Genomic DNA, 26,992 nt, shown 5'->3' on the forward strand with positions numbered 1-26,992 from the left:
GCCCCCGTGAGGTGTCCCCCGGTGAGGTGAGCCCCGTGTGAGGTGAGTTCTGTGTGAGGTGCGCCCCCCATGAGGTGTACCCCCTGTGATGTGAGCCGCGTGTGAGGTGCGCCCTGGTGAGGTGAACCCCGTGTGAGGCGACCCCCCCGTGAGGTGTACCCCCGGTGAGGTGGGCACCGTGTGAGGTGAGCCCCGTGTGAGGTGCGCCCCGTATGAGGTGCGTCCCCTGTGAGGTGAGCCCCGGGTGAGTTGCGGCCACCGTGAGGTGCGTCCCCCGTGAGGTGAGCCCCGTGTGAGGTGAGCCCCGTGTGAGGTGCGCCCTGTGTGAGGTGCGCCCCGTGTGAGGTGCGCCCCGTGTGAGGTGCGCCCCATGTGAGGTGAGCCCCGTGTGAGGTGATGAGGCCCCGGTGAGGTGTGCTTCGTGTGAGCCGAGACCCGTGTAAGCTCTGTCCCGGCTGAGGTGAGCCCCGTGTGAAGTTAACCCCGTGTGAGGTGCGCCCCCAGTGAGGTGAGCCCCATGTGAGGTGAGCCCCCAGTGAGGTGATCCCCCGGTGAGGTGTGCTCCGTGTGAGCTGAGACCTGTGTAAGCTGTGTCCTGGGTGAGGTGAGCCCCGTGTGAAGTGAACCCCGTGTGAGGTGTGCCCCGTGTGAGGTGAGCCCCGTGTGAGGTGAGCCCCATGTGAGGTGAATCCCCAGTGAGGTGCGCCCTGTGTGAGGTGAGCCCCATGCGAGGTGAGCCCCGTGTGCGTTGAGCCCCCTGTGAGGTGAGCCCCATGTGAGGTGAACCCCCGGCGAGGTGCGCCCTGTGTGAGGTGCGCCCGTGTAAGACACAGCCAAGGCCCCACAGGCAAGCCTAGCTTCCTCACCCCCCATTACAGGTCTCCAGGTGTGCACAAAATTCCACAGGCCGCCCATACCTGGTGGCCATTTCAAGAAGCAGCATGGCCAAGCTAGTATATCCCTCTGTGGGGGATTTGGGTCCAGGTTGCACCACCCACCAGTCCCCAACTCTGTAGAACAGAGTTGCTTTCCCTACAAACACCCCTGCACACATACAATATGGTTAAAATAAAATGCATTTCATATAAATATCTCCATCAAGGAGTCATACGGGGAAGGCCCAATTGGCCCTTGAGAAAAGACTGGGGTTTGTTTTTTTTTTAAATACAGAGTTATAAATAACTGTACACAGGGCAGCTAAATACAGGGTAGCACGACAGCGCCTCCTCCTGGTCACTCAGAGTGGTGCAGTCAGAAGAATGTTCCATCCTTTTCACCCACCAGCTGGGCCTGGCACTGCCGATTAAGTCTTCAAGGGACCTGGGAAGGCCCAACTTTCCATTATCCGGGAAGGGTGGGCTCACAGGAGACAAGAGGTTCCACTCAGTCCAGGCTGCTACTCGTAGCAGGTCAAGTATCGGGTTTGGTGGGGAAGGAGACATGAGGCTTGGGGATATAATTTCCTTCCATCTCCCCAGGCCCTGTGACCTCAGATAATCGAGAGTTGGCTCCATCAGTAAGTTCTGTGGCAGCAACTTTAACTTCTCCCGTGGGCTGCTGGAACTCTGGGATCGCTGGGCTGCCTTGCTGCCCCATCTTTTTTCACCTCATAGGGAAACACAGAGCCAAAGATATCCTCATGATAGCGCTTCTGGCTCTTTAAGGGAAAACAGAACCAGGGTGTCAGCTCTGCTGATCCAGCCACCTCTCATTCATCAGGTCCAGGCCAGGACGAGCCCTGGGGCTCCCCCAGCTTCCTTATCCCACCTACACTCATGAGCCATCTGCCTTCACAACTGTCATGCTTAGAGTTTAATTGAATCCCACTAGACTAACTCCCATCAGCACCTGCGCTGCCGTGAACTGCCCGAACAGCTCCCCAAGCCTGCCTCGTACCTTTCCCCCAAGATGCTCCAGGAAATGGGGGCTCTGAGATAAATACGTTTGGAAAATGCTGCATACTTTCTCCCAGTCTTGAGGAGTCACGATGCACGGTAGCATGTTAGAGGCTCTGAGGAGTCTTGTCACCAAGCAACGTGTTGCCTTTGTTTAACTGAACAACCAGACCAGGAGAGATGGGCAGGCCTTCTAAGAGCCCATCTAGCTCGGACCTCCGGCCACCTCTAGGCTTCCCTTGAGGTTCAGGCCTATCCTGAGCCTGACTCCCCTAGGCCTGACTTTCCTGGTCCTGGCTCCCCCGCTCTCCTGTGGCCTTGAGCTGCATCCCTAGCCCGCACACCAGCTGCCATACCTTAAGCTGGAAAAAATAGTCCTCCACCTGCTCCTCACTCAGGCTCAGCTTGGCAGCCACCAGAAGCTTCAGGGTATGGGCCACATCCCGGGCCATACGCACGTCCCCACAGACATAAAGGTGGCCATGCTCCTCATGGAGCACGCGGAGCACCTCGCTGGCCAGCCGCTGCTGCAGGATGTCTTGAACATAGACCTGAAACCAGAGGAGATGGTGGGTCCAGGCCCCTGCTGCCGGGGGTGAAGCCTGCAGTCAGGTCTGCTGGCCAGGAGGAGGCAGCGAGGGGCATGATGGGCTGCCCGGCGAGGAACCTCCCAGCCAGAACCTTCTCCCGGGATCAGGCTCAGGATGAAGGGCACTGGCATCCTGCCCAGCTCAGGCCCGGGCTGGGGCTCGAGAGATGAACGTTGGCCACCGCCCCGCCCTCAGGAAGCTGACCATTCAGTGAGGCTCCTGCATTGACTTCGAATTCATCATGCCTCAAAGAGGCATCTGTCAACTCACTTCCCCTGCCCAGGCTCTGAGGCCCACCTGCGTACACCCCAGAACCGGAGCCTCTCCGTGCAGACCGTTCGTGGAACCCCCAGGGTAATTCAGAGCAGGGCACAGAGCGCTGGGCTCCCCAATTACACAGAAGTCTAGGAGCCTCTGCTCTTGTTCCCCACAAGATGCCCAGCAACCCCAGCACTGGACACAAAACACTGGGTCTGGGAGGAGCCCAGATAGAACAAATTCCCAAGGCCTGAGGCGAGCGTCTATCCTGACTCCCCACGTTCATGGGGCTAAGTGCCCCCGAGGGCAGCAGGGACCATCAGCGGGGCGTGGTGGTGCCCGGGCCACGTCGTCCCAGGCAGGTGTGTATCCCAGGCGAGGGCTTTCAGCCAGCTGGGCGCTGGGACTAACCCACCGTGTGACCCTGTTTAGTCCTCAATGTCTCAGGGCCCGTCTCTTCTCCTGGCAGAGTGAATGCATTCCCGTGACGGGTGTGGAACTGTTTTAGAGCTCAGATGCAGGCTCGGAGAGCAAGGGGCTTGTGGGGAGCGGGAGCGCCCACCAGTCTGGGCTTATAATGCTCCCCCACTGCACAGGCAGCTGCCGTATTTACCTTGGGCTGGCCAGGCAGGCGAGAATAGGCTGTGTGCACCTCATGCAGCACCCCATTCTGGGCCATCTCCAACATCTCCTCCCGATACAGGTGGTCCTCATCTGGGCGGCGGCACCCGAACACCAGGGTCACGCGGCCGGCCTGGAGCCCTGCAAGACCCAGTGGGCTGCAGTTACCAGGGTGGCCACCAGAGGGCAAGCTATGGGTCAAGGCCTGCCCTGCCGGACAGACAGCCGACTTGAATTCTCATTTCCTGCCCGCAAATCTAGTATTGTCCCCCCCTTTACAGATGAGGAAACTGAGGCCCAGGGCATTCAGATCATTTGTCCACACAGGCTGAGGCAAATGAGAGAGTGGGCGGTGGCACAATGCCCGGGAGGCCCCAGGGAGATGCCAGGGAACGTCCTAACCGTACCTTTGTGCTTGGTGTCATGGAGCCGCTGCTGCCAGAAACCACGGAAGGGGGCAATGCCTGTGCCAGGCCCGATGAGGATGCAAGGATGGGAGGGGTCCTCGGGGAGCTGGAAATTGCCGGCACTGAAGGGGACAGAGGGAGAGGCTCAGTCCTCAGACACCCTGGGATGGATGCACACGCTGGACAGGGCTGGGGAGCTGGGGGTGCAGTGGGGCGGGGGGGTAGTGCGGTGGGGGTGGAGAAGACAACGAGCTCAAATGTGATTTCCCAAGTCCTGGAGGCTGCTTCATTCCCCTTGTCCAGGCACACCCTCACCTCGTCGTGGGCTCCTTTTGGAAAAAGGCTGAACCTCATTGTACTCTGGGGCCCCCCCATCACTGTCCTCTCTGTCCCTACTGGAGACCTGGCCATGCTCTATTGCCAGGGGATAGAATGGAGAGGCCCAGTGTGACCCCAGCACCTTCTTCAAGGGCCCAGATCCCTCCCTTTCAAACCAGAACTCCCAGGGGCCAGTGGTGCCACAATGGACAGAGTGGAGAGGGTGCTTACCTTCTCAGGAAGCAGGGTACTGGGTCTTGGGGCTTCAGGCTGCTGAGCCATGTGCTACAGACACCATGGTGCGAGGGACCTTGGCCATCTGCAAGGACAACACAGACTTGACCAACATCATCCCCCACCCTCCCCATCCCAGAGGGTGAATTGTCCCAGAGGCTCCCCCCAGACCAATGAGACTCCTGGGAGTGTCCACTCAGGCTCCCTGTGGGCTTTAGGGAGGGGGCAATTCTTCTCCCTGTTCTGCGGTCCACCCTCTATGCAGCCAGAGCTGGGGAAAGCTGAAAGGTGTGTCGAGAGTGGGCCAGCTTCTCCTTCTGCCACTCCAGAAACAGTCTCAGAGAAGGAATGTGTACAAGGTCACTCAGGTAGCAGTAAAATCAGATGACAGCTCAGCTTCCCTGACTCCTACTCTAATGCTCCTTCCAAGAGTTTCCCCAGGGACCCTCCCAGCCCACCACTCAGCTCCGATGGCAGTCAGTGCGCCACCGTCTTCATGAGGTAAAGCCCTTGCTGGTAGGAACTCTGAGTGATGGACAGCCTCCTGAGCACTATGGTCTGCTCTGACACCCTTCCTCCCTGGGGGCCCCTCCTGGGCCTGTGGAAACCCCCACTTGCTCCAGGTTACATTCCCTTCCCAAAGCCCAGCATTTAAAGCTATCCCAACCAACCTGAGAAGTCCCTTTTTCCCTCTGAATGGGATCTGGCTCTCACAAGATGTACCCACCTCCCCTCTCGCTGTCTGAGCACTGAGACTTGACCTGGGAAGATGTTCTCCAGCAGAGCAGGCAGAGTCTGCCCATCGTCTAAAAACTGAATGACCATGCTGTGCATCCAGCTTTGCCAACCCAGGCAATGCTCAGTTACAGAGGGCAGGACAAGGGCACGGTTCATTCAGTGCAGTAGCCAAGTCCAAGTAGACAAGGTTTTGGATCTCCCAGTCTGTGTTAGCCCATCCCCTAACCTCTGCCCTCATAGCACCCCGTGCTTCTTAGCACCCACATCATGACAACTGTCTATTTCGATGAGTCTCTCTTCACTACCCCCTCTAGACGAGAAGCTCCACGAGGTCAGAAGCTACATGTGCCGTGTTTCCATGCCCACCATCGTGGCAAGCATAGAGAGATATGAAAAAACCCATCGCTGAGTGAGTGAGCAATCAAGGCCTCATCAACCCTGCACCCAGGCTAGACTATCAGGTATACTAAGAATCACTGGGCTCCCACTAAGTATTAGGTGCTTTCTCCATGTGATCTCATTACATTGTCCCAGCGGTAGTAGGACCACAGAGTGAAGCAGGATGGACCCAGCAGTCAGACTGCGTGGGTTTGAATCCCAGGTCTCTACTTGCTCACAGTGCAACTCTGGGGCTTAACCTCTTTGTGCCTTAGCTTCCTCACCTGTAAAATGCAAACAGTCCCCATCTCATGGGGTTACCGCTAATACATATATACAGAGGGTTTGCTTGGAACCTGGTTCATAGTAATCTCTGCCACACACCTGCTACTGCTATTAACACTCTGGGAGGTGGGTTTTTTTTTTTTTAAGATTTTATTTATTTATTTATTTGACAGAGAGAGACACAGGGAGAGAGGGAACGCAAGCAGGGGGAGTGGGAGAGGGAGAAGCAGGCTTCCCGCTGAGCAGGGAGCCCGATGCAGCGTTCGATCCCAGGACCCTGGGATCATGACCTGAGCGGAAGGCAGACACTTAACGACTGAGCCACCCAGGCGCCCCTGGGAGGTGGGTTTTTAACTGACAAGGAGACCACAGCTCAGAGATGTTGAACTGCTGCCCAGTAAGTAGCACTGTTGGACTCTGCTCCAAAGCCTCTGCCAAGCCTTACCTCGGGTGCGGTACGTGAGCACAGCCACCGTGAGGTGGACCTCCGTGGGTGTGTGGTCCCTGGAGGAGCTGATGGAGTAGTACCGGGGTTTCAGAATAGGGAGCTGGGAGAGTAGGAAGCCAGCAGACACCCGCAGGGATGGGAACTCCTCTAGCACCTCCAGGAATGTGGGGCTGTTGGTGAACTTCCACTTGTTGTATTCTGAGGGCTGAAAGCCAAGAGCAGTGTGAGTGACTCAGGGCACGTGCTCACACGGAGGCAGGAGGCTGTCACAATCCAGCATTCATTCATTCATTCACACGTTGGTTCCAACCAACACGTCCAAGAGCCAGGCGCTGTCCAGGGTGCTGGAGAGAAAAGGGTGCCTTTCCTGGAAGCACTCAGGCCCGTGAGTAGCATTTATCTAATTCGTGTGCTCAGAACTCCACCGTCAGCCACTGGTGGGCAGGAGTCAAATCTTTATTATAATCTAATTTTGGACAGGGCTTTGGAATTATACAGACCTGGGTTCGAATCTTGACTGGGTGCCCTTACTAGCTGTGGGATCTTGTCCCAATCCCTTAACATTTGTGACGTGAGGACAGCGTCACCTCCCTCATGGGAACATCATGAGAATGAAATGAGAGCATGTGTGCAGAGTTACTACACTGCAGCCACAGGATAACGGCTGGAATCAAGATAATTACTGAGAAAGATGATGGCAATGATGCCACCCAGTGCCTTTTGCAAAAGCACGGGTCTAGAAAGTTGCCGGTGAGTTAATGCATCCTCTCGTGTCCACGTCTCCATTCATCCTCACCATCCATCCTCCAGCACTTCCTAAGTTCCATGCTTATGCCAGGTCTGGGGAATACACAAAGACAAGACACAGTGGCTCTCCTTTTCTAGGTAATTTCTAACAAAGTATGCTTTGGTAGCATCCTGCAGACACTCAGAAAAGTTCAGTTCACTCAACACAACTGTGTCCTAGAGATGGTATGGGAGAGGACACTGACTTCCCACCAGCTTTGACAAGTCTCGCTTTGAGAAGCTGGGTCGGATTCCCCCTTGGAGGTTAAAGACCAGCTCTGGGTTCTGGCTCCCCCTGACTCTGGGACCCTGCCCTTCCTTCACCCACTGGCCCAAACTTCACCTGGCACAGGATCTTCAGCCTCTGCCTCTCGGCCTCTTCCGTGGCCAGGTGTGCCAGCCTTTGGAGCAGCACCTGGGTAGGGGGGGTGGTGATGTCCAGGAAGTAGGTGAGGGCCTGGCTGAGTGAGCATGGGGGCAGCCGCTTGTCTCTGACCCAGTAGCTTCCTGGACAGGGAAAAAAAGGAGTCAGAATGACAAAAAGGCCCTATTTCAGTTTCCTGAAGGGTAATGAGGCCTCTGGGGAAGACACCCTCCACCCTACAGCTGCAGGGGAGAGACACTGACTTTCTAGCTCCAGGAATTGTGAAAGTGTTCATGTGCCCAGAGGTAGGGCTGCCAGGGAGGGCCGATCAACAGCCCTCCAAAGGGCACCCAAGTTGACATGATCCTGGAAAATCAACTATGCACAAGAGTTCAGTCCCCCTCTGGTTCAGACCTGAACTATAGCAAAACACCCATAGGTGAACTACAGACTCACACTGACTAAATTCACCAAAGACTGATATACACCCCAGAGGCCAGTTATTCATTTAGAGAAAAGCCCATGACTACAGTCCCCTGGGGCTATACCAACAGGTACTGGGTGAGCAGCAGATCAGCCCGAAGTGTCAAGTCCCAGGGAGTCCCAAGAGTCAGTATGCAGGGTGGTCACAGTGTGGACCCTGGAGCCAGCAGACATGGGTTTGAACTCTGGTTCCTCACTTAATAGCTAGGTGATTAAACCCTCTGAGCCTTGGGTTCTATCTCTGTAAAACGGATGTGATAACAAAACCTGTCTCCCTGGGTTTGTATGAGCATTGAACAGAATGGTGTATATATAATAGTACAGTGTCTGGTACACACATGCTCAATAAACATTGGGTAAAAATATTACTATTACGTTATTTCATCCAGACCCAAGGCCTGAATGAACCACATCTGTCTTCCTACAGTCACAAGGCCATCTCTGTCTCCTCGCTCACATTTCTCCTGGACAGTGGGAGACAATGCTGTACTTTGCTTCTCTGATGCCCACTTTCCTAATGTGGCCACTCTCTTTAGGGGTACACATTCTTTGGAGGCAAGATTATCACTAAGGCCAGAGAGCTATTCCTATGGGCTGGGAGGCTCATGATGGTTGATTTCGTTAGCTTATCTCTCCTAGTACCTATCGCCACTGTGCTGTGCTCCCCACATAGATTGGGCCTCACCATAGCACGGGAAGGGGGTGCTCCAGGCCCCCACTAGGACAGCGTCTTTTCCCAGGTGAGGATGGCCAGGAGTCGTCTCACTCTCCTGGTCACCCACAGTCTGCCCCTGCCCACTGGCCAAGTGAGGTGGGGATAAATAAGACCCTCAGTGGGTGAGGTTAGAATGCCTTGAACATGCAAGGGGGTTATGCACTTTGGAATCCAAGGAGACTCCCCCTTCTCTGAGCTTCTGGACAAATGTTCATTAGCCTGTAGGAAATGGACATTCCTCCATTCCTGCATTTATTTGGTGCCAGGAATTGTGGTGATGGTTGCATGTGCATCTACTCATTTGATCTTTACTACAACCTTATGAGGAAGGCTCTCTTATCTCCATTTTAGAGACAAAGAAATAAGGCCTCGAGAGGTTGACTTATAGGCCCAAGGTCACGCAGCTAGTAATGCTAGTCCTTGATGGCTCAGGGACTCCAACCTTCAAAGCTCAGCATTTTTACACTGTTCCCACATCTCTCCATTATGTCATCAGGCAAAGTGCACACACATGTTTATTGTGGGGCCTGAAGAGACAAAGCCTATAAAATGCTGGCATCTAGTAATTACCCAATGAATACCAGTTGCTACTGTGATGATGATGATGATGATGAAGAAGAAGAAGAAGAAGAAGAAGAAGAATACTCTTGCCTATCTGCCTCCTGTACTAGGTAGTGAGCTTTCTGAGTGTGGACACTGAGTCTCATTCATTTTTGTAGCCCAGAGCCTGCCTAGTATATAGATGCGACGAATTGGTTAAAATTCTGATGCAAAAATAAATGAATCCATCCATTAACAAAAAAGTGGCTGGGTAAGCAAAAGAATGAAGGGAAAGAGACTCCCCAGCCTCTGGGGTTGGGTAGAGAGCCCCAAAGAAGCATCCCTTCTGTTGGCCAAATCACATCAGCGTGGGCTTGGGTGGTCCACCCACTCAGCAGGAAGGACAGGGTTAGGTGCCCACAGCACAGGCATGGGACCAGCCCATCAGCGGAGTTGGGGGCTGCCGGGGTGGGGAGAGGGGGGTGGGATGCTAGGGCCACCGTGCAGAGGTCTTACCACTCTCACTGAGCGTCTCCAGGTGCACAGGCTGGTGGGGTGCAGGGCCATCTACCACTCGCTCCAAGATGCCTTGCACCAGGGCTGGCTGGTTGCCCGGGCAAACCCCGAGGTGCTCTCCGGGCATGTAGCTCAGCCCGCAGCTGTCCTCACAGGAAAGCTCCACCAGGAGGGTGGTGCGGCTGGAGAAGGGAAAAAGAAGCCTCTGGTGACGCCACCAGGATTTCCTCCCGAGCTCCCTGATGGGCGGGCCGACTTCCCCAGGAAATGTGCCCTCTTTTCATTTTCCTTCTCAGTTCGGTGAGCACGGGTCGGGTCGGGTTGCTGGCATCCCCTGGAGCTAGGGTGCTCAAGAGGGCCTGGTGCCCACTGGGCCTGGGGTTTGTCTGTGGGGAGAGGGTGGGCAGCCCCCTCCCTGGGCAGTACTCCCGAGCCCACCTGGGCTTGACCACACCCTCCACCTAAAGAGAGCATCCCCCTTGGAGATCTGTGGGCATTAGAACAAACACTTCCTTGTCCCCAGCACAAATCTGGCTCTTATTGGAACAAAGCCCAGTTTTCCTAATGAATGGGGGAGGACAGCACAGACAAACAAAACCAACAGGGAATTCCTAACACTCGTTTCTCCTGATGGGGAAATATCCTTCCCTGCCAAAAATTTTCTTGGAAGTTCTTAAGAAAGAGCCAAATGGTTTGAGTTTCTCTTTGCCCGCCCTCCACCTTTGGTGAAAGGGTTTAGTGACAAAGGACGGGTAGTAAAGCAGGTGCCTAGTTCTTAAGCTGGAAAACTGGCCCACGGTTAATGGAGACCAGACCTAAAGGCACCAGAGGTCACAGGGGTTACCGGCCAAGTCGGTCCTACCCATGACATCATGGCTAATGCCAGTGCACACTTCTCTCCTTTCAAAGACTGACTTGCTCTGGTCTTTCCTTCATTATATTAAACCTGTGGAACATCACCCAAGCAGCCCCGCAGTCTCCCCTACCTGGATTGGGGACTCTGTAGATTCCGTTGTGATTTGAGCCTCAGGGTGAACACGTTCTTGGCGTGCATACTGCTGAGGGCTGTGGGGGACAGAGAGGATGAAGTGGCAGAGTGGCTCTTAAGCATTGGCGGGGGTCAGCCTCCCCGAGTCTGAGTCAGTTATGCCTGGACACTACCCCTGGGGTGTCCCGCTATGATGGTGGGATAGAGTTTTCTTTTGCTGTTTCCCTGCCATGTTTCTGAATCACAAATAAAGACACTTGGTCTAACAGGGGTGTTTGTGCTGCTGCTAGGTGGGGAGGGGGAATGCATTAGGTGCCCAAAGAGGGGCATTTCTAGGCCATCCCCATGGCCTGGCATCTGTGGGAGAGCATAGTTGAACTTGGAGGTATCCTAAACACGCAGAAAGCTACACAACTCCTGTACTCATGGTACAAGAAAAGAGGAATCATGGAGGCCCAGCGTCCAGCAGCCACCGTCGAGCAGCCTGGGATTGCCTCCACAAGATGTTTTTTACAATACTTGGCTGCTGTCAGAGCTGGACAGCTGGGGCTCAAATCCCAGCCTGGCCACATGCTAGCAACCTGCTTCACCTCCCCAAGCTTTCGTTTCTTTGTGCCCCCCCTTTTTTAAGTAATCTTTGCACCCAACATGGGACTCAAACTCACGACCCAGAGATCAAGAGTAGGACGCCCCCACCAGCTGAGCCAGCCAGGCGCCCAGGTCCTTGGGCCCTTCTTGCAAGATGAATGTCAGGGCTCGCTTAGAGTGGGCGGGCGAGGAGCGCAGCCCAGTGCCTGGCACACAGGAGGCCGTCAGTGGGTGCTGGCTCCCCTTTCTTCTACCACCCGCCCGGGGCTTCCTCCTGAAACAGCCTCCCTCAGAGATGAAGCAAGCTCTCCTGCCTCGCACCCCAGCAGGCTCTCGGATCCAACAAGAGAGAGAGCCTGGCAGCCCTAGGCCAGCTGCCTCTGTTCAGAGGGTCCTAGTGGTCTCCTCGACCACAGACTCCGGGCGCAGAGACCTCCACCCCGGCAGGAAGGGCCCGTGCAGCGCGGCGCATAAGGTACCTTTGTTGAGGTCCAGAGGCTGCGAGTCCTGCACGAGCCTGTAGTGCTGTGGGTCCCAGGTCACACTGCAGGTGTAGAGCTTGGGGATCTGAATGCTGTGTTTGCCTCGCACATCGAACACCTCACAGGCCGCCTAGAAGAAGAGGGAGCAGACCAGTGTTAACCACGGTCACTGTCATCCTCAACGACGTCATCCTCATCAATGGGGCCACCATTTTGTAGGTCCTTACAAATCGGTGAAGTGCTTCCTATAATTACTAAGCACGTGGGTCAGACTGGGCCGCTGTGAGGACTCAAAGAGGTGGCCGGGCTCGGCACACAGTTGCTACTACTATTCACATGGATGTTAATATTGACAGTATCTCACTTTACGCACATGCCCACCCCCTGAGGTTGGATAACTCCCACGCTCCTGGTGTGGAGTCACATGCAGGCAGTGTGGGCCTGGGAACCAGGTCTGCCCCGACTCAAGCTGGTGCTTTAATACCGCTGCTGGGTGAAATGCTCTGCTTACACGAGGAGTTTGTTTGTTTGTTTTTAAGATTTTATTTATTTGAGAGAGAGAGAGAGCGAGTGCAGGGAGGGGCAGAGGGAGAGAGAGAATCCCAAGCAGATGCCCTGCTGAGCACAGAGCCCGAAATGGGGCTCAATCCCATGACCCCGAGATCATGACCTGAGCTGAAATCCAGAGTTGGACACCTAACTGACTGAGCGACCCAGGTGCCCCAATAAGGAGTTCTTTAAATCAGGGGCGTCAGGCCACAGGCAGCGAAGCCCTACTGAGATTCTGACACAGGTCCAAAGACTCCACTGCATGGTCCTGTCCCCAGGCTCTCTGTGGCTGGGAGACTGAAACAAGGCAAAGTCATCGAGGGGTGACCTGGGTAATCAGAGGGGGAAAGGTCTTAAACCAAAGTTCCTGGAGGATGGGAGGTGTCTCAGCCCTCTTCTCCTACCCAGGGATGCATGCTTCAAGTGGAGTTCTGGGGGAGCTGAGGGAGAGCAGCAGTGACCTGAGCCCTCAGGCTACACCTAGGACCGTGCCTGTAGGACCAGGCGGGGGTCAGGCTACCCAGGATGCCCGGCACAGAAGTCCTGGACAGGAATGGGCTGTGGCCTCCCTGTCCCTGCTGAGGGGGCAGCTCCAGCTAAGAACTGACCTTGAAGGTTTGCACGGCCCAGCTGCGGAAGGCTTCCTCCTGTCCACTGAGCTCGTCCCCTTCCCCTGTTGGGGCAAGCTGAGAGGCCCCCAGATGGGACAGCTTCTGGTCGATGTCATGAGCAAAGGCACAGAACTGAGGGTACATGCTGGAGCCGAGGCCGAACACAGCATACCTGCCCGAGGAGGACACACACATGGAGACTGGAGTGAGCTCACCCCTGCAAGCATCACATAGCACGACCGGCCTGTAAGCCAGCCTCAGACACCCCCACTCCAGCTGGGCACAGGACCGGTCAGTGCATGCCATCTTCAGGTCCTCTCCAGCTCCCAAGCCACAATTGTCACCAACTCCCGTGACCAATCCTATGCTCAGCTTGCAGACCTATGAGAGGGACTTAGTTTCCCCGGTTTGACCCTTGACACACTCTGAGGATAGGCTCTCATTGTGCCTGGACATCTTGGACGAGACCCCCTTTACACACAACCAGTTCCCTCCCTGGAACCCAGGTCCCGGAACCCTTAGGTCCATAAGGCAGGGCTTGGACAAGTGCGAGTGGGGAAAAGCCTTACCTGAACTTGTTGGTAAGCTCTTTCAGCATGAAGAGAGATTTTTTCAGTTTCTAGAAAGAGAGAGAACCACTGAGTTCTCAGGACAAGATTCATAAAAGCACTGCTTTTACTTTTCTTCTGGTGGCCCACTTCAAAACTGGCCACATCTGGCAGAAGAAAGTTCAGGATCCACAAACGGAAGTCAGTTTATGTGTGGGGCCAACTGGCTGGGGCTCAAGGCCCAGTTCAGCCTTAGAAACTCTGGGCCTGTAGCCCCGAATAGCCCAGCCCCACCCAGCTCTGGTAGAGAGAGGGCCCGGCATCTCCAGGGGCTCTCCTAATGGAGCATAAGCCTCTTTTCCTGTTTGGAACCTGGTAAGAATCACAACTGGTCCCGTACTCTCTAAGATAATCCTGATTTCCAAGGAACTCAAGATAATTTTAGGTGAAATATGAAATAGTGTCAAATCATATGGTAAGACAGTATTCTCTTTTCTGTAATTTTTTTTTAGTTATTCCTGTTTCTATTATTATTATCATCTTTACGAAAACTAGGGAGAGTCTCAGCTTGGAGCTACTGGAGCCCGAAGACCTCTAATACTTGGCCATTGCTCATTTTAAAAAACAAAGCAAGCCATGCTCAGGCAACAGTGTCTAGCAAAAATTCAAGAACTGTGGCTTTCATTGGATTTATTTTTTGTCGGCTTTCCATCTGCGGGGATGATACAAAGTTTCCCTTACACATTAATTTTTGATTTTAAAAAAGGTGGGTCAACTTACTTAAAAATATAAAGTATGTCCTAGGAAAGGGGTCACATACATATGGTGATAATTACAAAGAAGGCAGCCAAATGCTGGGGCTAGGGCAGCCCAGAGTGATCTGAGCACTCACTTCCAAATGTCCTCCGTAGGACATGCTGAATCGCCCAGATCCTTTCCTTGGCCCCCTCGGGCCCTGGCACCCCCGACCACTGGGACCCAGGCCACTCACCTCTCCATTGCCGGGGGAGCCTCCGTTCCCAAACGTGCTGGTCACCACTAGAAGCAGCTGCTCCTCCTCCAGATGACTCAGCTTGTACTTGTCCATGCAGAGGACCTGCAGGGCCCCAAAGGAGGACATCAGCCCTCCACGCCGTCCCCAGACACCCTGTGCTTCCCTTCCCCCACCCAGGCCAGAAGCCCCCCTCATCATCTGTCTCCCCCAGGCCCCGCCCACGCCCAGCACAAGCGTGGCACAGAGGTGGGTGCTCCATGAATCCCCGTCAAATAAACCCACGTGAACACCTCGCTCCCCATCCTCCGGCCCCACCACCAGCACATCCACAAGCCAGGAAGGGCTCGCCTCCGAAACCCTGCAGGCCCCCAGTCAAAACAGTCCCACTGCTATTTTGAATTCTGAAGTGTGTGGACGTGTTTTCCACAAAAATGAGATGAGCGCGTTACAAAAATGACGATCCTTTAATGCCTTGGGGATCCGAATGCTTCGCCTGAAGCTAATCTCAGGTGACACGTGTCACTGCTTCCCTGTTCGACGCACGCCCACGTGATGTGGGAGGTCTCCAAGAAGGATAAAATCCAACACTGACAGAATGAATGAGTCACCCTCTGGGGTTCTGTTTTATTTCCTATTCATCCTTTGCCCCCTTCACGTTTTGCACTGTGCCCTGTAGGGAAGGTGTTGAGTAAATAGGAATAAAATCCATCTACAGGAGCTCACGGATATTGCAACTTGGGTTAGGAGAGCATTTCTCAAACTGTGTTCCCTGGAACACCATGGAAAAGTTGTGTGCTATGTAAATTTGGGAATCCCTGGACACACACCTATCCTTCTGTCACAAATTTACAATGTACGATCAGCACATCCAAGGCTCTGGGACATTCAGGAGCAGAACAACCATTTTAACTTTTGCCAACTTGTCTGTACGCAGGCAGAGAAAAAAGGCCCATGTCCAGCTGAGCCGGCTACCTTGGGGTTGAAGGCACAGCTGAACAAGGCTCCCAGGTCCCGGGCCAGCGTTTCAGACTTTCCTGTCTCCGTCGCAAAGAGGATTGTGGCCCTGACTCGGGATGCCATGGTCCTGCGCATCAGCATGGAGGCGAAGAGCACAGCTCTGTGTGGACAGACAGACAGACACTGTGCTGACTCAGCCTTCCAGAGGAACATGGGGGCCCCAGGAGAACAGGAGAGGGACAGTGTTTAAAGTGTGGCAGGATGAGGGAAAGGAATGCACGTTTCTTACCAGCTACTGACCCTGACCCGTGGCCCTTCGCCTCCCTTCACCTGCTCAACCCACTACTTGGCCCCTGGGGAGAATGGAGGACAGGGAAGGTTGGGCCAATGGTGGCAGGTGATCCCCCTTGGCATCTGGACCCCTGTGAGCCATCCTCCCTAAAGATCTCCATGTCTCTTGGTTCCCTGCCCGTCGAGGCCGAGAAGGGCAGCGCCTGGAACGCTGACGTTCAGGCCTCAGCACCAGCCGCTCCCACTTACTTAACCAAGACTTTGAACGGAATCTTTCTTCTCCGGGGTCTCCGCTTCTCGTCCTGCCAGGTGTGGGTTTTCCAGGCCTCCACCTTCAGACAGGAAGGCACACGTATGTGAGGGCAGGTGGGCCCTGGTTCGGCTCTGGTGTGGGGATGCGAGGAAGAAAGAGGACCCTTCGTGCCCTCTGTGAGGCGGGGCTCCCTGAATGCCCCACTGGGGAGGACTGGGGCTCTGTCTCCCTCGGAGCTACAGCCCCAGTGGCCAGCTTAGAGCCTGCCCACACCGGGGGTCTGCTGGCTTATTCTCCATTAGTGTCCCCCCAGAAGGAAGAGGCCCCACTTCGCTTCCAGTTTTAGTGTCTAATTACTAGGCAGGTCATATGATGTAGAGTCCAAACTGGGTTCCTCCTTTGAGAGGAAAAGGAGGTGCTACCATAGCGGGTACAAACTGTCCCCAGCAAACAGTCACCCTGATCTGCTACTTAGCATCTTAAAGTAAGGAAGCTCTTCCCCAAATCAAACCAAAGTCCTTTTTTGACAAAAAATGAACTGGTTTCAACAGGTAACGGTGATAGAGTGCGTTCTAGGTTGGGCATCCACCAGTTTGTGGGATCCTCCTATCGTGGAGCTAATAATGCTCATGGCTTTTAGAGATGAGAACAGCAGGGCTCACGTGGGTGAAAAGACCCACCCAAGATCCTACAGCTAGGAAGTGGCAGAGTCGCCTGCAGGTGTCTCTGACCCAGGAGCCAAGCTCTTCACCATGATGGGCTCTGACTCTCTACAGGTGGGGGTAATGGTGGTCAGCCTCAGAAGTGTAAGCCCCAGCAAAGCAATGGGCCCCTGAAGGTAGAATAAAAGGTCTTTCCTGAAGTCCCACTCTCTGTGGGAACAAACGCTGCTCAGCATCCATGACTACAGCCTGAAAAGCAGAGGGCTCTGTGTCCCCGACCCTTCCCCGTGGGTCCTGCACGAGTGAGCATACACATGCGTGCATTTGTGCACACGCACACTCATGCACGCGCACACACCTACAAACACACTCTCTCCACCCCTGAGCTCCCAAGACAGACAGGAGAGGAAAGCCCTGCCTTACCTGGTAGTAGTAGAAAGGGGACAGGACATAGTTTAACATCTCCTGGTGGAACACAGGAGTGATGCTCCCAGAAATCGGGGGGACCAGCCAAATCCAGTCGGCCGGGCAGCCCCCTCGGGAGCGGTACTCGTTCTGCATGTACTTCATGAAGGACTCTGCAGCTGAGTGGTGGTCCATGATGGTCACATTCTGCTTCTGAATTAGAAGGAGGCAAAGAGTGGGGGTTGAGGCAAGGGATGGGGGAGTCAGGAGCACGGTCGGTCTGCTGCAGGGCTCCCAAGATGGAAAGGCCGGGCACTCAGTAAAATGGGACAGCCATTGCCCCTGGCTACCTCCTTGCTGCTAAAAATAAATACCCAAGTGGAAGACACTTTCGGAGCCTCCTAAGGAGCTCCAGAAATCACCATAGCCATGGTGGGCCCACAGGTCACATGGTGGCCCCCCCTCGGCCCTCTAGGGACAGTGTCAGTTCTCAGGCCACACCTATAAGTCTCCCCCAACTCCCAACAAATGGCTCCCTCTGGATGCTGATAAATACAACCACGGAGTCTTCTTGCCACTTGTTAGTAGAGAGTTCCAGGAGTCACTTCTCTGAGAATATGGCTCTCTCAGCCAAGAAGGAACTAGACATCTCTGGAGAGGACTGAGTGTTGGGGGGAACCATAGTGTACGGAAGACAAATCACCACAATGTCCCACATCCTAAAATTAAAAGCCAAGGGGTCTGAGCCTTCCTGGAATGATCTAACAGAGGCAGCCACACCCCTCACTGTCTGGGGCAACTCATCGAGTCAAGAGACATTTGTTTAATGTCATGATTCAAACCTTGGCCTCTTATTGGCCGTGTGACCTTGAGCTATTAGCTGCTGGACCTCACTAAGCCTTGAAAGTACAGGACATGCGCAGTAAGCGTTAGCTGCCATCCTTACTTCTGTCTGCTGGGGCAGTGCGTCAGGCACAGTATTACACAGGTGAACGCAAGGCCCCTTTTCCGCATTAGATTATATTCTAAGGAGGGGAGGCAGTGGAAGTTGGCTGTCCGTGTGGTCTGCTATGAGATATAACGGAGGAGAGTGCAGGTGCTGCTGGGGGACGGAGGGGGTTGAGCTCAGACACAGGCCTGGGGGAGAAGGAGGGGATTCCAGAAGCTACTTCTAAGTGGAGGCAAGTCTTTTTTTTTTTTTTTTAAGATTTTATTTATTTATTTGACAGAGAGAGAGAGAGAGAGAGAACACAAGCAGGGGGAGCGGCAGAGGGAGAGGAAGACGCAGGCTCCCGCTGAGCAGGGAGCCCAACATGGGGCTCGATCGCAGGACCCCGAGATCATGACCTGAGCCCAAGGAAGATGCTTAACTGACTGAGCCACCCAGGCGTCCCATAAGCAGAAGTAAGTCCTACGAGATGGGCAGAGTTAGGCAGGGCGTGGGCATTCCTGGAGGTGGACACTGCCCCAGCCAAGGCGGGAGGCCCAAGAGCAGCCTGCTGATGGAGGGCTCATCGGGTCTTTCTCAATCTTACACATCTACAAGCAGGTGCCAGACCAACTGTAAGCTCAGAAGCTGATGACGGTAATAATAAATAATAAGAACAGTAAGACTAAGGCCTACTGAGTGTCCGCTAGGGACCAGGGAGCACAGCTCAGTGTTGTGCATACATTTTCATTTAATTCTTGCAATAACCTAGTGAGGAAGGTCCTACTATTTATTTCCATTTTTACAGATGAGGAAGTTTATCCTAAAAGAGGGTAATGAGGAAGTCCTGGAGACTCTCTAGCAGTGGAGGGATGTGGTCAGCAATGATCAGAGACAGTTGAGGATCAGCAGATTTTCTGGGACATATCTGCATCCTGCAGTGACAGGGCTGGTGCACAGAGCCCCCAGGAGTCAGGATGTGTGGTCCACGGGCAGCAGGGTCCTTCTGAGCTGGGCCATCCCCAGGGGGCTCTTCCTGTTCTGCCTCAGACCCCCGCGCAACAATCAATCACAAGCTTCACCTGCCTATGGGGTGACCAGCCCTGGGAAGCTGTGCAATTGTAAATATTCACCAATGTTTGTTTAATGTCAACTCCCCACTCCACTCCACAAGGAAAGGGTGTTTGTCTATTTTGTTCACCACTCACATCCTTGGCCAAGCCTAGTGCCCGGCACATGCAAAATGTTCAATACGTTTTGCAGAATGAATAAAGGACTGTCTTCCTAGTGGTCTGGCTTTCAGGGCATCTGCCAGCTTTGAGGAGACGGTTTCAGCCTCTACGGTACTATCTTCACACATCCTCTGCCTCCTTCCCAACAGGAAGGGGAGCATTCATATGAGTAAGAGCACCAGACAGACCAGAAGGCTCAGTCCCACACAAGTACTAACCCGTGTGCGGGCCCATGGGGTGCGTACCGTCGCTCAGCAGAACAAGGGCAGCCCCTGCTCGTGTGGACACGGGCTCTCATTCATTCAATACATATTTCTTCCCGTATCTACAATGGCCAGACATTCTTCTACGCTCTAGAGACAGAATAGTGGATAAAAGCAACAAGGCCCAGCCCTAAGAAAGGCATGAAGTAGATGTACTATGTGATGTCAGGAGCTAGTTAAGAATTATGAAGAAAAATAAAGACAGAGTTGAAGAAGAGAGAGGGATGAGATGGAGGTGGGGTAAGGGTGCCGTCTTCCATGGTGTGGTCAGGAAGAGCAACTCTAAGGAGGCGACCATAGAGACCTGGATGAAGGGAAGGAGGGGGTCATGGGATGATCTGTGGGAAGGGTGTTCTAGGCAGAGGGAAAAGCAAGTGCAAAGGCCCTGAGGTGGGAACCATCTTGGTGAGTTTGGAAAACAGCAAGAATTCCAGAGTGACCAGAAGAGCGGTAGAGGACAGAAGTCTGACTGGAGTGGCTGGAGGACGAGGATGTGGAGTGAGATCTTTCAGTGGGTTAGCTGTAAAAGGAAGCAGGAAAACAAGGTAGTAGCTGGGGGACTTATTTGGTTAGCTGGTCATTTCTTTCTTGGAGATGGGACCTGTTACAGCCTATTGGTCACTGCTGAAAATGATCCAGCAGAGAGGAAGACACTGATGAGACAGAAGAAGGGGGGCAGAATTTTTAGGAGTAAAGTCCTTGAGAAATGGAGAGGGAATAGGATTCAGTGCTCAAGCTCGGGGACGGACAAGTCTTGAAAGGTAAGGAGTTGCCTGTTGCTAGAAGCATTCAAGTTTACACTAGAAGACCCAGTGTGAGTAGGAGGGCTTATCTGTCTGCATCCCCAGCGCCTAGCACAAACTAGGTGCTCAATACTAGTGTGATGCATAGTTCATGCAAAATGGACAATGCTGTCAGGGGAGAACCAAGCATGAGATGAGCGGTTGGACCAGATAACCTTCTGACCAGAAAGTCTCTAGACTCACAGAACACGACGTACCTGGAAGCTGTGGAGCACAGCAACATTGATCTCAATGACAGCCCGGTCCTTCCAGAGTGAGGCCAGCTTGTGCGTTTCCAGGCCCATCCTTCTGCCCACTTCCTGCAGATGCAGAGTGATGGGGTGAGTTGGTCCTCACGAACCCCCTGGACGGACCCACATCTGCAGCTGGCCCCGCCCGCCGGGCCCTGTTACCTCCAGAATATTGTAGCGCTGAACGTCACAGAAGTCCCGGACCCCGATCTCCGTGCCCATGTACCAGCCGTTGAAGGGGCACCCTGGGAACTCGAGGCCACCCACCTCGAGCAGCATGTTGGCCACTGCAGGCAGGGCGTACCACTTCAGCTGCAGCTCACGGAACCACTCATACCTGGCAGGGAGGCAGGGCCAGTGGTCACTGGGGCCTGCGTTATTGCCCACCCTCTCCCTCCACCCCCACCGACAAAAACGGCTTCAGAAAAAGAGTCAAGCAAGAAAACTCCTTCCCAACTCCAACCTGGAGAGGGGAACAGGGCACAGTAGGTATCATTCATTAATTATGCATTCATTTACCCGCTCGTTCATGCAAAGATATGTTAAGCAACAAGCATGTGACAGGCACCATGCTAAATGCGGAGAACCCAACATAACACAGCGGTTAAGGACTCTAGTGTCAGAAAGCCCAGGTTCAAGTTCTTCTTTACCGCTTATCAGCTGTGTGACCTTGGGATGTGAGTTAGCCTCTCTGAGCCTCAGTAACCCCACCAGTAAAATAGAGATACTAGCACCAAACTCATGGGTTTACTATAAAGATAATGGTATCACTCGTTTGTAAATTCATTTATTCCAGAAATATTTGTAATCGAGCACCTACTATGTGCCAGGTACCCTTCAGGTGTTAGGGATATATAGCTGAACAAGAAAGGCAGGATCCCTATTCTCAAGGAGCTTACAGACTAGAGTCTAGACTATAAACAAGTGAACAGATGAATAGAAAAATAATAGCAAGGTGATGTGGTAGACAGAAGGTGAGAGTATCTGCTCTAGATTGAGTGTTCAGGATAGGCTTCTCAGAGGGGGTGACATTCAGGAAATACTTCATTGTCAAGAAGAAATGAATCCTTTAAATTTCCGAGGAAAAGGCATGTCAGGCAGAGGGAACAGCGAATGCAAAGGCCCTGAGGTGGGATTGAGTTCAGCGTACGCAAGGGACAAAAAGAAGAGTCCAGCTCAGTGCCTGCTACACAGTGAGTCTCAATATAAGGAATATAAGGAGTTTTTGTGATGATGATTGCTGCCCAGAGCAGAGGCTGAACCAGATGAGCTCCAGAAGTCACTATGGCCCTATAGTTTCACCACAGTACGAAGAGGGGTAGCTGAGAGAGTTGGCAGGAAGACAAGAGGCCTGGGCTGCTCAGTGTGAGAATGATAGAGCCTTTTGAGGGTTCCTCTCCCAAGGTCACTGCTTTCCAAGTTCCTAGGGCCCCATCTGTCTAAGCCTCTGCTTCCCCCTCATCATCAACATATCCTCCTAAGTCTGAGGCCCAAGACCCAAGTCCGGGGTTGCTGTGCAAGCGTCGACAAGGCAAGCCTTGAGAGCCAGCCCCTTTGCACACCGCCTGCTGCTGGCTGGGCTTTGCGGGCAGGGAGGGGCCTGAGGACCGAGATCTCCCCCAGGAAGGATGGAGCATGCACGCTGACACACAGCCCAGCACCCCCGCCTGCTTACTTGGGATGTTCCATGGGCACCTCGAGCACAAGGTCAGGCGGAATTTCGAAGAACTCGGGGTCCTGGCCATCCGCCTGTAGCACCAGGGGCACCACGTCGAAGCGGCCGTACTTGGGCTTCCAGCCCAGGTCGATGCACAGCTGCGGGCAAGACGGGCCCAGATGAGTCCACTGACCCAGGCCCCTGACCCCTCTGGCTCCACTCTGTCAGCCACCAAGGCTGGATCCCGTACCTGAGTGAACTCCACGCTGGCAGGGTCCCCCAGGATGGTGCCGTCCGGCATCTGGTAGCCGGCATACCGGATGAGCTGAGCATTCCAGACCCGGAAGTCATGCTTCCCATCGCTCCGCTGGGGGAACACAGTGATGGCCGACCTTCCCAAGACAAGGACAGTGCCATTTACTCCTCGGCTTCGGTAGGGGCTCCCAGCAGCCTCCCCAGGTCCCCCTCTGCCCCCTGTCTTCCCGCTCCCCATCCCCCTGCACCTGAGCTAACTGAACCAAACTCCTACAGCAACACAACATGCCAGGCTCTCACTGGCCTCAGTGTAACCTTGCCTCCCTTCCTGACATACCCTCTCTCTCTCCTTCTCCTTCTGGCGCCTCCTCTTCCTTTGAGACCAATACAGGGACCATCCCTTCCAGGAACATTCCCCATCCCTCGGGCGGGGTTAGCTGTCCCAGCCTTTTCCCTCGCTGCACCTTTCTCTCATGCAGTCCAGTTAGCGGGATGCTTGTCTAGAGCCAGGCATAGGTTCACAGTGGGCTGGAGCAGGGTCCTAGGTCTTAGTCACCTCTGTACTGGCCCCACCCCACTGCCATGCCAATCATGGGTTGGGTCCCCATTATATGGGCGCTCTTTGCTGAACAGAAAAATGAATGAATGACAGAATGGGTTGTTCAGTCCTATCAGCCTTGACCTCTTTGGTTGGGGGTAGAAGAAGGTAAGGTTTGGGGCGGGGGTGGGTACTGATGAGCAGTGACTCTCCCAGTTCTAAGAAAAATGACACATTGGAGCCTTGAGCTGCAAAACTAACCTCTCATCCCTTCTAAAAAGCGGGGAGCCTGACCTTGAGCAATGAAGATGTTGCTTCTTAAAGATCCCCCATCCCCTCCAAATGGTTCCAAGTCAGAAGGAAACCAAGGACATGGGCTAGGAAGAGGGGCTAAGCTCATGGAAGCTTGCCAAAGAAGCTTGTTTCTTTCTCCTTTCTCTTTCTCCCTGGCTTCTCCTGGGGAAGCCTCCCCTAAACCCATCTGCGTCCTTTGGCTCAGACTCCGGGGCAGGGTGGGCCCCAGCGGCAGCCCCGGGAAAGGTGCACTCACCTGATGTTGCCGTTGTTGGTGGCATAACGCAGGTGTCTGCAGATGTGCTCGAACATTTCCTTGGCAGTGGAACAGCTCCGGGCATCAAAGACCTGCACACAGCCCACCCAGCCCAGACCATCAAGGACCGTGAGGACAGAGGTCCCAGGGTTGATCAGAAGCTAAGTTATGAGGGACCGGGGGAGTGGCCTGAACGTCGCCCACCACCCAAACTCCAAGCAGAGGAGAGCGTTCTTTTCTCTTCTCTGCATCGACACCTCCCGTCTCAGGTCTCCCCCGTCCAGCCTTTCTCCTGCTGTCCTGCGGGAGCCCAGGCAACCCCTCTTGGAAAGCCCTATCAAAACCCAAATCCCAAGAAAACCTGACTTTCGAGCATGTGAGTGGGGATTCCCACAGCCCTAACCTAGTGTCTCTACAACATCAGCACATTTTACACCAGGCTCCCGGCACGTTTTCTTTCAGCCCATGTTGGTTTCACTGGCATTTCTCATCAACTTCCCTGTCCCAGCGATTTCCATATTATCCAGCAATGAATGATCCCCCAAGGTAAAGCTGCCTAGAAGGCTAGGATAAAGACAGTGTTTCCTAGGAGCCAAGGATTCAAACAGTCCTCTCTTGAGGCACCAGGGTCTCAACAGGTTCGGTTTTATGTCTGTGTTTAATGTGAGACAAAAGACCTGCTAGAAATCCTGTGCTGAAATCAGATTCTAGACTTCCTGGGGGAGCCCTACGAATCCCCATCTCATGGTCACGAACGTGAAGAGAAAACCGGGGAGTCCCTCCCGACTGCTCAGAGCCACCTGCTCAGGGCCTGCCCGCCCCCCCCCCCCCCCTTCCTTCCCTGCCCGGGTCTAAGGAAGGCCACCTGCAGGTTGGACCACTGGATCCTCCCGATGCAGCGGGGGGCGTTGCGCCAGGCCTGCTTGGTAGCAAAGATGAGCTCATCCGCCGTCAGCAGATAGGTTCCTGTTGTTTCTATCTCCTTTGTTACCGCTTCCACCCTGGCCAGATGTTCCTCTATTTTTGCCCTGGGGGACAGGAAGACAGCAGGAAGATCAACAATGAGATGGCCTTAGATGGGGATTCATTCAGTGCACAGAAGCAGGAACTGAGCTCCGCTACCAGGAGGGCAAGATGTCCCTGATAGAGAACCAGACCCCTCTGGGGCCGGCCTCACAGGTGTGGGACCCCAGCCCCAAACTCAGAAGGGCTCCAGGCTTAGCTTAATGCTCTCCTGTCCCTGTCTTGAAATTCTTGAAATTCTTCATCATTTTTGAACAGGGAGCCCACATTTTCATCTCTCCACTGACTCCTGCCAGTTACCTAGCCGGTCCTGATCCTGTTGGCACCCTTGTTTCCAGGTGCTTTTTCTCCAATCCTATTCATCTCAGCTTGGCAAGCATCTGCAAGGAGTGCAATCCTCAGACACTTGAAAGACTAGAGAAAGACCCATCAAGTCAAGTCACAGCCATGTGCTGCCTTCTGGCCACCATCCCATGGTCCAGAGATGAGCAGTCCCTCCCATGCCAGCTCCCGTGTACTGAGTACCCATTCTGAGCCAGGTACTGGGCGACGTCACTCACAGTCAGGGTCTCACTGAGTCTGTGAGGGCGGCGCTTTTGTGTCCATTTTATAGTCTGGGGTATGAAGGCTCTGGTAGGTTAAGTACTGGCCCAGGAACATAAGTGTGATAAAGAGCAGGTAGGACTCAGAGTCACGGTGCCCCGATGCCAAGCCCAGCTCTTAACCTTCCACCCTCCACCCTAGGGGGGATTGCAAGCACAGAGATGTTGAGGGCCTGCCCACGCCTCTCTGAACTGGGATGGGCGTTCAGGACCCAGCCTGCAGGGCCCCAGGGCCTACTCAGGAAGGAGCCCTCCACAGCATGGTCCAACCTCGCAGACCCCTCTTGAGCGTGCTTTTTCTCAACCTCTGCCCTGCTCAGCCAGCACTCCCAGGGGAGATTTCTAAACTCTTCCTCCTCACCCCTCCCAGGCTGCAAAAATATCCCCCAGGGAGGGATTCAGTCAGAGAGGCTTTGAAACACACACACACACACACACACACACACACACAGAGCAACCCTGAAATTTCCAATCAACATCAAAGACAATTTGAAATGGCAACAAACAACACTATGTAAGGAATGAATTCCTGATTAAGGAGAGTGGACAACTCCGAACAGAATGGCCTTTCTATGGATGAAGAGTGTCTTGACAGCTCTTCCTTGATTAAAGAAAAAAGCTCAGGGGCGCCTGGGTGGCTCAGTCGTTAAGCGTCTGCCTTTGGCTCAGATCATGGTCCCAGGGTCCTGGGATCAAGCCCTGCATCAGGCTCCCTGCTTGGCGGGAAGCCTGCTTCTTCCTCTCCCACTCCCCCTGCTTGTGTTCCCTCTCTCGCTGTCTCTTTCTGTCAAATAAATAAATAGATAATCTTTAAAAAAGAAAAGAAAAGAAAAGAAAAAAGCTCAGAGACCAAACATTTGGGGCTCTTTATCTGCAAGGACACTCCTGGCATAAGGACCTGCTGGGTGAGGTTGTGGCTGCCACACTGGGAGCCCTCCCCCCACCCCACAAACTTCTAGCAAGACTCCCCAGTCTGAGTCCGAGCACGGACACCGTAGTAATCACCAGAACACGGATACCTTGAGCCCACTCCCTGGTGTTAATACGTGACTATGTAGGAAAGGGTTCTTCTTCACATTTCCCCCCAATTTTCCTTTAGAGTTTTATATTTTACCACTATTTTCATAGAGTCGCACTTCCGAGGCACTACAGATGCTATAATGCCTATGAGTTCTGGAAAAAGAGTGTAGCTTTTGGCATCAGTGAACGGATCTGAACAGAACATTCAGCAAGTTACAGTTTCTAACTATACACTCCTTCTTTCGCTAAAGACCGAACCCGCCAGCCGTCTGCAACTCTGTGTGATCGTGGGGATGGACGGCCATTTGTCACTCACACCCCCCAGGACCTCTTGACAGGTTCAAGGTTTGGACTTGGGACTGAGAAACGGGCCTTCCATCTGTGAGAAACAAGTGGGTTTGAACACCACCAAGAGCAAGCCGGTGGCTTCCCCGGGCCAACACCCACCCAGTGCCTTCCAAATGCCAGCAGGACCTCCCAGGTCCAGCTTGAAGTTGGAACCTTCAAGGTCAAAAAGCTGGATGCTAGAACACAGGTTAAAAGCAGGGGCTCTGGTGCCGAACTGCCTGGGTTCAAATCCCAGCTGTGGGACTCCCAAACTTCTGACTTCAAGCAAATTACTTCATCCGTGGGCTTCAGTTCCTATAAAACGGGGGAGTTCCTACAGGTGTCTGTAAAATGGGGAGGATCCTAATGATATTCTTTCATAGAGTTGTGGTGAGCATTGCTCGCAAAGCACTTATGCAGGGCCCAGAACATGCTTAGTGCCCAGTGAATGTCAGTATTGATCCCGTGGCCCAGTGAGGCCCATCCGGAGAATTCCCAGACCCTGAAAGGCTCATTAGTCATTGACAGAGCTGACAGCCCAAGGATCTTGAACCTCCTAGCCACAAAGCACTCCTACAGAGGTTGTGGTTACATAGCACGTAGGGCAGCCAAGTCCCAACAGGTTACTCAACCCAGCTCTATATTAGAGTCGCCAGAGGA

The 26,992-nt window shown here is 53.8% G+C and overlaps 1 protein-coding gene across 2 annotated transcripts in view; it reads right to left on the reverse strand.

The window, feature by feature from the left end:
• Positions 1–1,060: 1,060 nt before the first annotated feature.
• Positions 1,061–26,992, reverse strand: part of NOS2 (nitric oxide synthase 2) — a 36,194-nt gene continuing 10,262 nt past the window's right edge. The window contains exons 5-26 of one of the 2 annotated variants that reach the window (XM_032428797.1): positions 24,226–24,388; positions 23,361–23,452; positions 22,268–22,409; positions 22,036–22,175; positions 20,523–20,697; positions 20,328–20,429; positions 16,923–17,117; positions 15,834–15,916; positions 15,309–15,453; positions 14,334–14,438; positions 13,364–13,413; positions 12,792–12,966; positions 11,632–11,764; positions 10,563–10,641; positions 9,577–9,758; positions 7,302–7,465; positions 6,170–6,377; positions 4,321–4,408; positions 3,772–3,893; positions 3,357–3,505; positions 2,252–2,446; positions 1,061–1,657 (exon numbers count right to left, since the gene is read on the reverse strand). In XM_032428797.1, the coding sequence (XP_032284688.1) occupies positions 1,538–1,657; positions 2,252–2,446; positions 3,357–3,505; positions 3,772–3,893; positions 4,321–4,408; positions 6,170–6,377; positions 7,302–7,465; positions 9,577–9,758; positions 10,563–10,641; positions 11,632–11,764; positions 12,792–12,966; positions 13,364–13,413; positions 14,334–14,438; positions 15,309–15,453; positions 15,834–15,916; positions 16,923–17,117; positions 20,328–20,429; positions 20,523–20,697; positions 22,036–22,175; positions 22,268–22,409; positions 23,361–23,452; positions 24,226–24,388 (3,007 nt within the window). In that variant the 3' untranslated portion in view covers positions 1,061–1,537. The remainder of the gene's footprint in view (positions 1,658–2,251; positions 2,447–3,356; positions 3,506–3,771; positions 3,894–4,320; positions 4,409–6,169; positions 6,378–7,301; positions 7,466–9,576; positions 9,759–10,562; positions 10,642–11,631; positions 11,765–12,791; positions 12,967–13,363; positions 13,414–14,333; positions 14,439–15,308; positions 15,454–15,833; positions 15,917–16,922; positions 17,118–20,327; positions 20,430–20,522; positions 20,698–22,035; positions 22,176–22,267; positions 22,410–23,360; positions 23,453–24,225; positions 24,389–26,992) is intronic. The other variant, XM_032428798.1, reaches the window with a different exon arrangement.

Source organism: Phoca vitulina, unplaced genomic scaffold (genome assembly GCF_004348235.1).
Source record: "Phoca vitulina isolate PV1807 unplaced genomic scaffold, GSC_HSeal_1.0 scaffold40, whole genome shotgun sequence".
NCBI classification, from domain to species: domain Eukaryota; kingdom Metazoa; phylum Chordata; class Mammalia; order Carnivora; family Phocidae; genus Phoca; species Phoca vitulina.